This window comes from Aedes albopictus, chromosome 2 (genome assembly GCF_035046485.1).
Source record: "Aedes albopictus strain Foshan chromosome 2, AalbF5, whole genome shotgun sequence".
Taxonomy (NCBI): Eukaryota; Metazoa; Arthropoda; class Insecta; order Diptera; family Culicidae; genus Aedes; species Aedes albopictus.
Window position 1 is genome coordinate 399,870,381 of NC_085137.1, and position 14,191 is coordinate 399,884,571.

Here is a 14,191-nt window from a genome sequence, read left to right on the forward strand (position 1 = left end):
CCAGCAACAGCAGCAAACACCAAATTCCCCAGCACTCAGCAACTAATTCTTCCAAACACAGTCGCACTACAGTTAAACCAGATTTTTTTTAGACCGTCTGCACTCAAACTCCTTTCCGCTATGCACTTGCTGTATGCACTTAAGTGCACTATTCTTCACTGTCGGTAGGCTGTTTGTTTACACTCCTCAACTCACTGGTGCCGAATGCCGAAGAGCCTTCTCTCGTTCAATGCTATTGGGGACTACGAAGGTGATGATTTTGTTTGCGGTTTTCTTTGAGAAAGTGAAGGAGGGAAGATTTTTTGCTTTTTTTTCACTCATACTCCCATAAGAAACCCCGTAGGAAGAAAGAGTGTTTCCCGGCTCATCAACCTTCGTAGTCCCCAATGGGTGACACTATCACCGTTCCGTTTCGCAATGTTCCTTGCTATGCGTTTGTGAGATGCAGGGGCGAACTGAGCGGTGCAAGATGGTCGAGATGTTTCTTAAAATTCACTATTTCAGCACGCAATAAACTTACTGGCTAATAAAAATTCACTTAGTTTCAATATTTCAACTGATCTAAAAAAAATTCTTCTTATTTATCCTAGTCGCCAGCTGATAAGTTCACTTCTGAACATAACGATATTCTCCCAGTATCAAATAAAACACGTCTCAACTTATTGCCAGTCTAAACAGTTCTGATTTTATTTCAGTTCCACTCTACACCAGTTTCCTATATTTCCCTTTTCTTTCCAGACTCTCACTCTCAATTTCACTCACTCTCTTAATCTACTTTCTCTTCGCCCGACTCTATGATTTATGTTTTCAACCTTCGCGAGGTCGCTACAGCTGGTAGTGCAGCCTGGGCACTGTTGTCCTTCTGACTTCAGCTAGATTGAGGAGGTACGACCCGAGCGTCTGCTCACCAAGGAGTTGCGGCTCAAACAGCGTCTGTTCTGGCATCCAGCGACTGAGTAAGAAATGTTGCATCACGCCCAGCTAGATCCAAGGTGGTAGCCCCATCAGCGTGGTCGTCCCAGTGTTGGTTGAGACGTTAAACAGAACTGGTACGATGGTCCTCCAGCGAGACAGGAGTGTTGGCGTAGGCCCAATAAGCCACCCGTAAAATCCCCATTGCGAATAACATAGGAGAAAATACGACTCGATACAATCGGCAAAGACCCACGCGACGAAATAAGGACTACGATTGGAAACTTGGAACATGAATTTGCAAGTCACTTGGTTTCGCAGGATAGTTTACGACGAACTACATCCCCGCAACTTCGACATCGTGGCGTTGCAGGAACTTTGTTGAACTGGACAGAAAGCGTGGAAAAGCGGACATCGAGCGGCTACCTTCTACCAAAGCTGGGAACAGAATTTATAGTGTTGGGCTAGATGCGACAACGTGTGCGATCGAGTGGCAGCCGATCAACGCAAGGATGTGCATGTTAAGAGTTAGGGGCCGTTTCTACAACTACAGCATCATCAACGTACACTGCCCACACGAAGGGAGACCTGATGACGAGAAAGAAGCGTTCTACGCGCAGTTAGAGCATACATACGATGGTTGCTCGCCGCGTGACGTGAAAATCGTTGTCGGTGACATGAACGCGCAGGTAGGAAGAGAGGAAATGTACAGACCGGTAATGGGGCGAAACAGCCAGCACGCCGTATCGAATGATAACGGCCAGCGATGCGTAAACTTTGCAGCCTCCCGTGGTATGGTAGTCCAAAACACCTTCTTCACCCTCAAAGATATCCACAAAGCCACCTGGAGATCCCCGACCATCAAACAAAAAACCAATTCGATCACGCTCTAATCGACGGTAAATTCTTCTCGGATATTACCAATGTCCGCACATACAGCAGTGCGAACCAGACATGGGCAAAACACCAAACCGTGCCGCACCGGTGGCGTGTTTGCCCGTAAACACACCACCGTGTGTGTTCATATCACCACCTTCGTTCAGCTTCTACTGATGAACACGCAGTGCGACCGGCGAAACACTCGTGTCGGTGTTATAACTCGAGCCTCAGTTTCGGCTCCGTGTTTCAGTTTTGGTTGGGCACGGAGGCCGAGTGTTTCCGATTGTATGAAACACCAAAGCAATGAGCTCGGCCACAGTGCTTGGTAGCTTGGCTGCATCAGAGCCACTGAACCAGAAGGGACGAGAAAGACACAAAAGGAGCCGCCAAGTACTTCACTCTCGTCGTCGACCAACAGCATTTGCAACTGGTGCTGGAGAACGAACGGCACTGAGCGCTTGAACTCGCACGAGTGTTTTGCATAATCGGAAACACTCGGGCTCCGTGTTACCCGAAGCGTCAAACACCGTGCCCAGTGCTTGAGCCCGCCACCGACACCGGTGTTGAGCCAGACACGGTGCGTGTTCGTTTTGAAACACGGAGAGCTAGGTGGTGGCTTGGCACCCACGGTGGTGTGTTTGAGCATCGACTCCTCGTGCAGTGCAGTACTTGGACAAGTCTGGTGCGAACATAGATTCGGATCACTACTTAGTCGCTGTACGCATGCGCTCAAAACTTTCGACGGTTAAATATTACCACGCGTCGAAGTCGAACGCCGCGGCTCAACATCGAGCAGCTGCGTAACGTAGAAGTGGCTCAAGACTACGCGCAGCAGTTAGCAGTGGCCCTACCAACGGAAGAGCAGCTTGGCGCAGCTACACTTGAAGATAGCTGGAGGGACATCCGATCCGCCATAGGTAGTACTTCGGCTACAGCACTAGGCTTCGCGACCACGAATCACAGAAACGACTGGTACGATGGCGAATGTGAACAGTTGAAAAACGAGAAGAATGCAGCATGGGCGAGAATGCTGCAACACCGTACGAGAGCGAATGAGGCACGTTACAAACAGGCGCGGAACAGGCAGAACTCAGTCGTCCGGATGAAGAAGGGCCAGCAGGAAGAACAAGATCGCGAAGCGATGGAAGAGCAGTACCGCGCTAAGGACACACGAAAGTTCTATGAGAAGCTGAACCGCTCGCGCAGAGGCTTCGTGCCACAAGCCGACATGTGCCGAGATAATTACTGGAATATTCTCACGAGCGAGCGTGAGGTGGTCGAGAGGTGGCGGCAGCATTACGATGAGCACCTTAATGGCGACGTTGCAAGTACCGAAGGTGGCGTGGTAACAGATTTAGGAATATGTGCACAGTACGAAAGACTTCCGGCCCCTGACCTCCAAGAGATTAAGGAGGAGGTTGGCCGGTTGAAAAACAACAAAGCCGCTGGGGCAGATCAACTACCAAGCGAGCTTCTAAAATACGGTGGAGAAGCACTGGTGATAGCACTACACTGGGTCATTACCAAGATTTGGGAGGAGGAAGTATTGCCGGAGGAATGGATGGAAGGTATCGTGTGTCCCATCTACAAAAAGGGCGACAAGTTGGATTACGGGAACTATCGCGCGATCACACTACTGAGCGCTGCCTACAAGGTACTCCTAAATTTTATGCCGCCGTCTATCACCGATTGCAAGAGAGTTCGTGGGGCAATATCAGGCTGGATTCATGGGTGAACGCGCTACAACGGATCAGATGTTCGCCATCCGCCAGGTGTTGCAGAAATGCCGCGAATACAACGTGCCCACACATCACTTGTTCATCGATTTCAAATCGGCGTATGATACAATCGATCGAGAACAGCTATGGATTCCCGGATAAACTGATACGGTTGATCAAGGCGACGATGGATCGAGTGATGTGCTTAGTTCGAGTATCAGGGACACTCTCGAGTCCCTTCGCAGAGGGTTACGGCAAGGTGATGGTCTTTCGTGCTTGCTGTTCAACATTGCGTTAGAGGGTGTAATATGGAGAGCGGGGATTAACACGAGTGGTACGATTTTCACGAAGTCCGTTTAGATGCTTGGTTTCGCTGATGATATTGATATTATTGCTCGTAAATTTGAGACGATGGCGGAAACGTACATGCGACTAAAGAGTGAAGCCAGACGAATCGGATTAGTCATTAATGTGTCGAAGACAATTGCACCTCAATGGCGACGTTGCAAGTACCGAAGGTGGCGTGGTAACCGATCTAGGAGTATGTGCACAGGACGAAAGACTTCCGGTCCCTGACCTTCAAGAGATTGAGGAGGAGGTTGGCCGGTTGAAAAACAACAAAGCCGCTGGAGCAGATCAACTACCAAGCGAGCTTCTAAAATACGGTGGAGAAGCACTGGTGAGAGCACTACTCTGGGTCATTACCAAGATTTGGGAGGAGGAAGTATTACCGGAGGAATGGATGGAAGGTATCGTGTGTCCCATCTACAAAAAGGGCGACAAGTTGGATTGCGGGAACTATCGCGCGATCACACTACTGAGCGCTGCCTACAAGATACTCTCTCAAATTTTATGCCGCCGTCTATCACCGATTGCAAGAGAGTTCGTGGGGCAATATCAGGCTGGATTTATGGGTGAACGCGCTACAACGGACCAGATGTTCGCCGTCCGCCAGGTGTTGCAGAAATGCCGCGAATACAACGTGCCCACACATCACTTGTTCATCGATTTCAAATCGGCGTATGATACAATCGATCGAGAACAGCTATGGCCGATTATGCACGAATACGGATTTCCGGATAAACTGACACGGTTGATCAAGGCGACGATGGATCGAGTGATGTGCGTAGTTTGAGTTTCAGGGACACTCTCGAGTCCCTTCGAATCTCGCAGAGGGTTACGGCAAGGTGATGGTCTTTCGTGCTTGCTGTTCAACATTGCTTTGGAGGGTGTAATAAGAAGAGCGGGGATAAACACGAGTGGGACGATTTTCACGAAGTCCGTTCAGCTGCTTGGTTTCGCCGATGATATTGATATTATTGCTCGTAAATTTGAGACGATGGCGGAGAAACGTACATCCGACTAAAGAGTGAAGCCAGGCGAATCGGATTAGTCATTAATGTGTCGAAGACAAAGTACATGATGGCAAAGGGCTCCAGGGAGGAATCAGAGCGCCCGCCACCCCGAATCGACGGTGATGAAATCGAGGCGGTTGAAGAATTCGTGTACTTGGGCTCACTGGTGACCGCCGACAACGACACCAGCAGAGAAATTCAGAGGCGCATTATGGCAGGAAATCGTGCCTACTTTGGACTCCGCAAAACTCTACGATCGAATAAAGTTCGTCGTAACACGAAGTTAACTATCTACACAACGCTGATTAGACCGGTTGTCCTCTATGGGCACGAAACATGGACCCTACGTGCAGAGGACCAACGCGCCCTTGGAGTGTGTTACGTACCATCTACGGCGGAGTGCGAATGAACCGGACTTGGAGAAGGCGCATGAACCACGAGCGGCATCAGCTGCTAAGAGAACCAACCATCGTCCATACCGCGAAAATCGGGAGGCTACGGAGAGCGGGTCACGTCATCAGGATGTCGGATAGCAACCCGACTAAAATGGTTCTCGAGAGTCATCCGACCGGTACAAGAAGACGTGGAGCGCAGCCAGCTAGGTGGGTCGACCAAGTGGAGCACGATCTGCGGACTAGTATGGTACTCGCTTGTATGGAAAAAATAAATCCTTGCTCCAGTCGCCTTTTTAGATCCCATTTAGGTCCCATATGAACTGTACAAAATTTCAGCGCAATCGGTGAAACTATAATTTAGCGCAAGCGGTTCAAAGTTTGCATAGGATTTACTATGGGAAAAGTTACACTTTCAAACAAAAAATCCTAGAGGTCACCCTTTGTCTCCTTAATTCAAATCGATCAATGTTACTTGTTTAAAAATCACTTATGAAACTTTTCTTCGAAGACCGCAAAACGATTGGATGCTTGTGGAAAAAGTTATTGATTTATTACCAATTAGTGATCCAACGAACGGCTTTTTGTTTTGTTTTATCAGCAGCACTGCTGCTGCCGTTGTTGCATGTGGCGGCGGGCGGCATCACCACCCCCAGAAACAGCAGCAGCCAAGGCAGCAGCTACAGTGCTGCTGATAAAACAAAACAAAAAGCCGTTCATTGAATTACTAATCGGTAATAAATCAATAACTTTTTCCACAAGCATCCAATCGTTTTGCGGTCTTTGAAAGAAAGTTTTATAAATGATTTTTCTATAAGAAGCGTTGATCGATTTAAATTAAGGAGACAAGGGGCGACCTCTAGGATTTTTTATCTGAAAGTGTAACTTTTCCCATAGTAAATCGTATGAAAACTTTGAACCGCTTGCGCTAAATTATAGTTTCACCGATTGCGCTGAAATTTTGCACAGTTCATATGGGACCTAAAAGGAATCAAAAAAATCGACTGGAGCGAGAATTTGATGTTTGTCCCATACTACTGCGGACCCTACGCAGAGTGCGGAACTGGAGACAAACAGCCATGGAACGAGTGGAATGGAGATGGCTACTATGTACAGCAGAGGCCACCCCGGCCTTAGCCTGATCGGTAAGGTAAGTAAGTTTATATTTAACAAGCCGTGTTGATATACCAACAGTTTCATTATTACAGCTTCTAGCTGTAATGATATCGCATAACGGCCTTCGAAACGCTACGGGCCTGTCCATAAACTACGTAGACTTTTTTCGGCCATCTCAGACCCCCCTCGTAGACTTCTGTTCATACATTTTCAAAACTTGTATGAAGCGTAGACTTTGGCCAGACCCCCCGTCCCCCTCTAAGAGTCTACGTATTTTAAGGACAGGCAATACTGGCTTGTGGATCTATCAGTACATATTACGAATTGTACTGTATAGTAGCAGCTGTTTTGTTAGTGGTGATTCCTATTCGATTTGTTAAAGTTTTCATATCTCCGGGAAATCATCCGGAGTTGGAATAGAGTACAATAAAGGCAGCCCCAGTGACAAGTGTTTGATTTCTGAAAACCGAGTTTGGTAGCTGTAAGGTGCTTGTTTAGCAGCCGTGTATTAGCTTATGGTTTATATTTGATTAGCTTCCCTTTTCTTCAGCATTGACTGCTTCAATTCGATTGTTACACAACAGAAATCAAATGACTTAAGCTTATAGCGCTGAAAATGTTAGTTGGGATATTACACAATACACACATGTTAAAAAAAACACAATTTTGACACAAAAATTCATACAACACAAATCTGGTTAGCGGGCTTGGTTTCACGAGGGATGAAATATCATATAGATTAGTCTACGTTATTTATATTGAGGTAAAAGTTACGATATATCGAGTTCCAGAACGTAGATAAATCCGTAAGTATATGGTGGGCAAGGCATGTTGCAAGTATGCCAGGCAACAATCCTGCACATTGGTGTTCGCCATAGATCAGGATGGTACGTACAATGAAGGCGAGAAGCGCAGTGGGCAATCTGGTATTAGGTAGATAGAACGATCAGGTGATCTGGCGCAACCGAGTATTGTATGTAGTGTACTATTGTTGAATAGGTACCTACTTGTTGTCCTAAATGTGATGCAAATAAATATATTGCAATTAATTACCCGAGTGATTTGACTATATTTTCTTGCGTAAACAGCAAGTTCCTCACTTCTGACAACCCTCCCCTATATTCCGATGGCTGCACAATGCAAACCGGTTTGCGTGCCATGCCATTCCCACGGAGGAGAGCCAACCACGACGGACGCCGAAGCAGGCTAAGTAAAGCCGTTGTTCTTCCAGATTGGTCGCGAACCACCACTTCATGAATCAGTTCGTGTTGTGAATTCGATCGGCGCGGGTCGTTCCTCCGTGGCAACGCAAGTGACGTGACGTGGTGCTGTGTGCAGTGTACGTACCTACAGATTTAGTAACTACACAGCGTGGAGTGGTGGTTGGTGTTACACCCGGCCTGCCCAGTCAGTGCTGGAACACAAGAAATCCATTCGCGGCTAATTGGTTTCCGCCTTCCCGCGTCTGCGCGCCACGCTCTCGTTGCAGTTTCGCGCGCGTGTTGAGGTCTCTCGCGTAATCTCGCAGCTCAATCGAGCGATCTGCTGCTCGCTCCTCCACTACTGCAGGCTGGTGCTGGTGGTGTGCGACTGCATTGTTGGCATTTCAACGGTGCCAATCCCTCACGCCAAGGAAGAAACAGCAAACAATAAGTGGTGCAATAAATACTTTTACTTTCAGCCAGCGCAGGTAGTCATTGAATCGAAAGGTGAAGTGAGGATTCTATCGAAGCAGAATCGGTTGTTCAAGTGTGTTTGACCAGCGTTATCAGATGTGTTGATCGCGCTGTTCGCTATCAGCTGTAACAAGAAGGTGTTCAAAAGTGATTGGATTTTCGAATATACAGTGTCCAAGTGTGGAGCCTTCGACGCGATGAATCGAACGACTTGGACTATTCTGGCCGCTTTGCTGGTACTTTGTATCAACTACAATGGGCAAACCGCTGCAAGCATAGGTGAGTGGAACCAAATTGGATAGCCGCTGCTGTTTTGATGAGGTGTATTCGCGTCGTACGCAAACAGATTATAAACGATTCAGCGAAAGGCGATCGGATCCAGTTTCTTGATGAACTGTGGTGGTGACTGCATGGGGCGGCGAAAACTTTCCAAAAATGTATGCGCGAAGAATGATACTCGTGATGATGGCAGGTGCGCTGTAGGTGAAGATGGTTCCGTTAGATCGATGGCCCTATTCACGAGTGACATTCACTGGAAAGTTCTCGTAAAGTGTTGTGGATTCAATATTGTTGTATAACAGCTGCCCCGTTAAGGACAGACTTGTTAGAATCCCAAAATAGCTACTTATTTTAAGCTCATTACAAGTGAGCAAGAATAGAATAATGAAATGCACTCTTGTTTGAAGCTTTCTTCTTGAGATTAGTGCGTCTTAAGTTCTGATGCACTGTTGTAGCGGGATTTCAAGACGATTGTCTTTAAACAGTAACTTTATTTTCGATGATAATCGAAATCTATTTGTTTTGATTCAATTACCAGACCATCCATTACATAAAGAACTGTAAGAAAATTTGAATAGTGCATCCTCCCTTAAAGATTTGATGAGAGTTGCCAGTGAATTATCACAGGCTGCTGCAAAAATACTCGGGTACCTTTTATTCAAAAGGTTATTGAAAATAGGAAGTTGATCTGCTAGGTCCAAGAACTTGTGAATATACATGAATATACATACAGGGTGTTAGGTTCCTGAGTGCAAACTTTTTAAAGAGTGATAGAGGACCATAAATGGTGAAACAAATTGTTCTACGCATATGGTCAAATCTCAACCGTTACGTAGTTATTGAACTTTCCATGTTTTTTGATTATTATTGCTTTAACTGGCTATAACTTAAAAATGGTCTAACTTATCGCAGTTTTTTACCCTTATTCGAAAGATTATTATATTTTCTATCAAATGGCATCTTTGAATCGATTGGTTTAGTTAAATGCCTAAGTTTTCTAGAGCAAATAGCTCAAAAGTTAATTTGTTTTTGTCAATTATCTTTGAAAAATGTGTAATAAATTAAAATTCTTTCTTAGGCAAAGTTGTGGACCCTGTTCCTCTCTCAGGTAAACACTTTTTTTGCACACTGTTCCGCACATTTAAATCAAAATTGGAAGAAAACGATAAGAGCTAAAAGTTTGGTGTCAAATAACGAATTGTAGAGTGGAACAGGGGCCACAACTTTGCCTAAGAAAGAATTTCAATTTATTACGCATATTTCCAAGATAATGGATCATTAAAATAACTAAAACGGCCGCTTTGAAATGGACAGATAGCGCCACCGTAGTCCTGTGTGTTTGACATAACTCGACCGCTGTCACAATGTTAAAGCACATATACGGTTACGGTGGCTCCTTTGTTAGGATGCGGCAACTGGTAAAAAAGTTGGCTTCAATAATCCATTGACAAAAATACACTCCTTTTGAGCTTTTTGCTCTAGAAAACTTAGTTATTCAGGTAAACCAATCGATTCAAAGATGTCATTTGATTGAAAATTCAATAATCTGTCGAATAAGGGTAAAAAAAACTGCGATAAATTTTCAAGTTAAGCGGCTAAGGCAATAATAATCAAAACATGGAAAGTTCAATAACTACCCAAGTAACCATGACGCTGCATATAGAGCATTAATTTCGCTTTATAGTGTATTATATGACATGCGATGTAAAGTTGTTTTGTCATATAGGTACCATTAAAGTAGGTTTAAAGTCGAAAGTGGCGCTACTATTGTTGATTTGAAGCAAGCTTTACTGTGGTGATTGCTAAAGCATAAAAAAATGCTTGTACCATATAGCTAATGCAATGAAATAGTATGGAATGTATACTTAAGGCATCATGTCAACAAAAGAAAAAAAAGTATTTTTTTTAATTTTTCGGTCTATTTTTATCTTCTCATACCTGTTCCGATACTCTCACTCTGATGTTTTTTTATTCTAATTCGGGAATTGAACCTAGACTGCTGAAACTGGACTGCGATGAAACTCGGACGCGCTAACGCTGTGCTACGACTACCATGCATTTTGCACCCGGAAAAATGTGCAACATAAAGTAACGTATACTCAGCTCGTGCTTTATTGATTTGTGTTTTCAGCAGCTCTAAGAAATTGTGCTAGGGTCTGAATCAGTTATCTTACTCTCCCAAATTCATTCGAAAACAAGCGATTGTAGAACCAATTGATTCCACAAACGAAGATAATATAAAGATATAAATTCTGCTCTTATTGTTTTCATACGTGCTCACTTCTACCATTTATTTTATGAAATCGGGGCACTATATGTTAATTAAGGAAACCAATACCTCAACCCCACATAATTTTTGTTCCCTCAGCATCTGATTGTCTTTATGTCCCAACCAGAATAAAAAAAACATACACAATATAAATTTTCAGCAACATCTGAGCATGATAATCCAAGTTCTACGCAGCAATCCATGAAAATTTGGGTTTGTTTTTCTTTTCTTTTTAAATGGTTGTGTTTTTAACCCTCGAGCGATCGCGCTGTTGTATTTTGTACAACACGTTGAAAAAATCTCGCTTTTTGTACTCAGCATTAGTGTGGTGCTGACTTAGGTAGTCAACCGCGCGAGTTACGGAAGGTTAAAAAGGTTGTACAGATTTTTTTTCGAACTGATGTTTTTTTCTGTTTACAACTATGAAAGCATTAGTTAAAGCATATATAAAGTAATAAATCCTTGCATTATTGATTGCCATAAAGCTTTTAACATGGTAATGCAATGAAGCATTAAAAAACGTCCCTATAGAACTATGCCGAACTGTCAAAATCCCATAATGCTTCAATGCTTTCATAATGTAGATTAAACGCTTTATTACTTGACAGGTGTAGAATAAAAGTTATCTCGCATTAGCTAAACTATAATACGATTGAATAAATGTTATGATATAATGCTTGTGGTTACTTGGGTACGTAACGGTTGAGATTTGACCATATGCGTAGAACAATTTTTTTTCACCAAATGGTCCTCTATCACCATTTAAAAAGTTTACAGTCAGGAACCTAACACCCTGTATAATGTATATCTATTAATAGAGTTGACCGAAACTGAAATGATCATATCTCCGTCAGTTTGTTATGATCCCAGCAGATCTTAGCCAGCTTTCCACGCTTGCCATAATGGAAGCTATGAATATATATCAAAGTATCTGTGCTCCATCCATTGAACTGAAAGTGTTGGAAAAAGTCTTAAGCCTGAAGTACACAGGGTCATATTTGACAAGGAAAAAACTCAAGAAACAACATCAGTTTGTCACTAATTGGTTTCTTTTTGGACAAATATTTGACCCTGTGTACTATGTAACAACTTTAACAAACCTTGACCTTTGGAAAAGATTTGTTTTTCTGTCATTGAAAGAAAATTGGGTTGTAACAATTTTCTGTTTAATTTACTAGTATCAAAACTGATATTGTTATATTCAATTTTAAATTGATGGCATTGGGACTTTTTTTTTTTCCTTCTAAACCATAGGGGGATAAATCTGCTCATCAGACACCCTAACAGGAAGGTTAGGGTAGTGTGGGGATGAGGCCGTCTTCTACAATGCCGGTAGAAGCCAGGACTACTCTCTCCTTGACCCACTAAAACACATTCCTATGGTCGCCAAACCCTACGTCTCTCCGGAACCACCAAGAAGGTATTGCTTCAGAGAGGGGCTAGTGCATATCGCACCCTCAAGGTTAGCTGCCGTAGCCTAGCAGCAACGAACATCGATGACTCGCTCTGGAGAGTCTATCACGATAGCATGCTGGCGCTTAGCCAGTTTCCCGAGTGGTCCTCGCCACTCCCTTTGTCCTCGGAAGGCGGGCAGGGTCAACCCCGCCCGCGCCCTACTGCTGAGCGGACATCAAGAACTGATGCCCACGTGCAACCCGATCTGACCTGCCCGTAAGGAAGGGTATCACTACCCTTCAGGCCCTATCAGATGCACCCGTAGGTTGCAGACAGCAGGATCTCACCTACCCCGACCCTTGCCGGGGACCCCTTTCCAACCGCGGGCTCAGATCCAACCCAGTAGACCGACGCCACGACAGCACCGCTACCGGGACTTCCTCTCCGCGGCCACTTAATCGCTGTAAGGGTCGATCTCGACCGCAGGGCACCGGTATGACCTACGAAGCCGACTTCGAACCCCTGGACCATCTCTTGTACTGCATCTGGACTAGCCATTCTCCGAGTCCACGCGCCACCTCCTCTGTAGCTCCCAGACGATATAAGTGATAGCCGTTGAAACGGCATTACAGCTAATCTCATCCCTACACATTCTCTGGACCAAGTTGTCCGGAGTTGTGTCCTCCCCGCATGTGGCAAGCATGCGGTCACGCATTGTGCGAAAACGCGGGCACACGAACAAAACGTGTTCCGCCGTTTCCTCTAAACCATTGCACACTGGGCATTCGGGAGAATCCGCATGCCCGAAACGGTGTAGATACTGTCGGAAGCAACCATGACCTGTAAGGACCTGTGTCAGGTGGAATGAAACTTCCCCATGGCGCCTATTAATCCAACTATCTACCCTCGGTATCAACCTATGGGTCCACCTTCCTTTGGTGGAACTGTCCCACGCGCGCTGCCATTTGACCATAGAGGCCATCCTGACAGTCTTGCGTATGCCTCTTGTGCCGCGCATTTCGAAGCACTCCATGTCCTCACTGATAAGAATGCTGATAGGCACCATACCAGTAATGACACAGAGAGCGTCGTGTGACACGGTACGGTACGCGCTTGCAACCCTCAGACACATAAGCCTGTAAGTACTTTCCAGCTTCCGTCGGTAGCATTCAGTACTTAGCGCGGTACCCCACGCCGGGCCGCCATACCTAAGTATGGACGTAGCAACACTAGCCAGAAGCTTGCGCTTACTGGCGTACACCGCTGAGCTATTGGACATCATCCGGGACAGTGCCGCAATAGCTGTGGAGGCTCTTTTACAGGCATAATCGACGTGGCTACCGAAGGTAAGCTTATCGTCGATCATCACGCCCAAGTGCTTGACAGAGCGCTTCGACAGGATAGTGCACTCTCCTACACTGATCTCCGTCTGCTGCGCCGACTGCATGTTGTTAACAATCGTCACCTCTGTCTTGTGGTGAGACAGCTCCAGTTTTCTGGACCGCATCCACGCCTCCACAACCTTGATCGAGTGGTCGGTAGTCAACTTCACCTCCTCGATCGTTTCACCGTAGACTTCGAGCGTAATATCGTCGGCAAATCCGACAATCACCACTCCCACTGGGTACTCTAACCTCAACACCTCGTCGTACATGACATTCCATAACACCGGACCCAGGATGGAACCTTGCGGGACTCCTGAGGTTATGTGAAAGCACTTCCGACCCACCTCCGTGTCGTAAACTAGTACGCGATTCTGGAAGTAGCTTCCGAGAATCTTGTACAAGTACTCCGGTATCCCCAGACGCAGGAGCGCATCGGCAATAGCAGCCCAACTGGCGCTATTAAATGCATTCCTTACATCCAGAGTCACTACCCCGCAGAAGCGAATTCCCCTCCTCTTAGGCTCGAGTGCTTTCTCGGCGGTTTTTGTAACCGACAAGATAGCGTCTACGGTGGACCTCCCCTTCCGGAAGCCATACTGGTTGCTCGAGAGACCATTTACGCCCTCAGTGAACTTCAACATTCTATTGAGGATGATCTTTTCGAGAACCTTCCCCGCCGTGTCAATCAAGCATATTGGTCTATATGCCGACGGGTCTCCGGGTGGTTTCCCCGCCTTTGGCAATAGTACCAGGCTCTGCCTCTTCCAAGCTTCTGGGAAAACTCCCTCGTCCAGGCATTTCTGCATAGCAGACCT

At 45.6% G+C, this 14,191-nt stretch overlaps 1 protein-coding gene across 4 annotated transcripts in view; it reads left to right on the forward strand.

Annotated features, from left to right (window-relative positions):
- Positions 1-7,570: 7,570 nt before the first annotated feature.
- The window catches only part of LOC109408013 (probable chitinase 2), a 36,550-nt gene continuing 29,929 nt past the window's right edge, over positions 7,571-14,191 (forward strand). The window contains exons 1-2 of one of the 4 annotated variants that reach the window (XM_062853284.1): positions 7,571-7,711; positions 8,058-8,327. In XM_062853284.1, the coding sequence (XP_062709268.1) occupies positions 8,246-8,327 (82 nt within the window). In that variant the 5' untranslated portion in view covers positions 7,571-7,711; positions 8,058-8,245. Of the gene's footprint in view, positions 8,328-14,191 lie in introns of all 4 variants that reach the window. The other 3 variants (XM_062853283.1, XM_029879353.2, XM_062853282.1) reach the window with 3 other exon arrangements.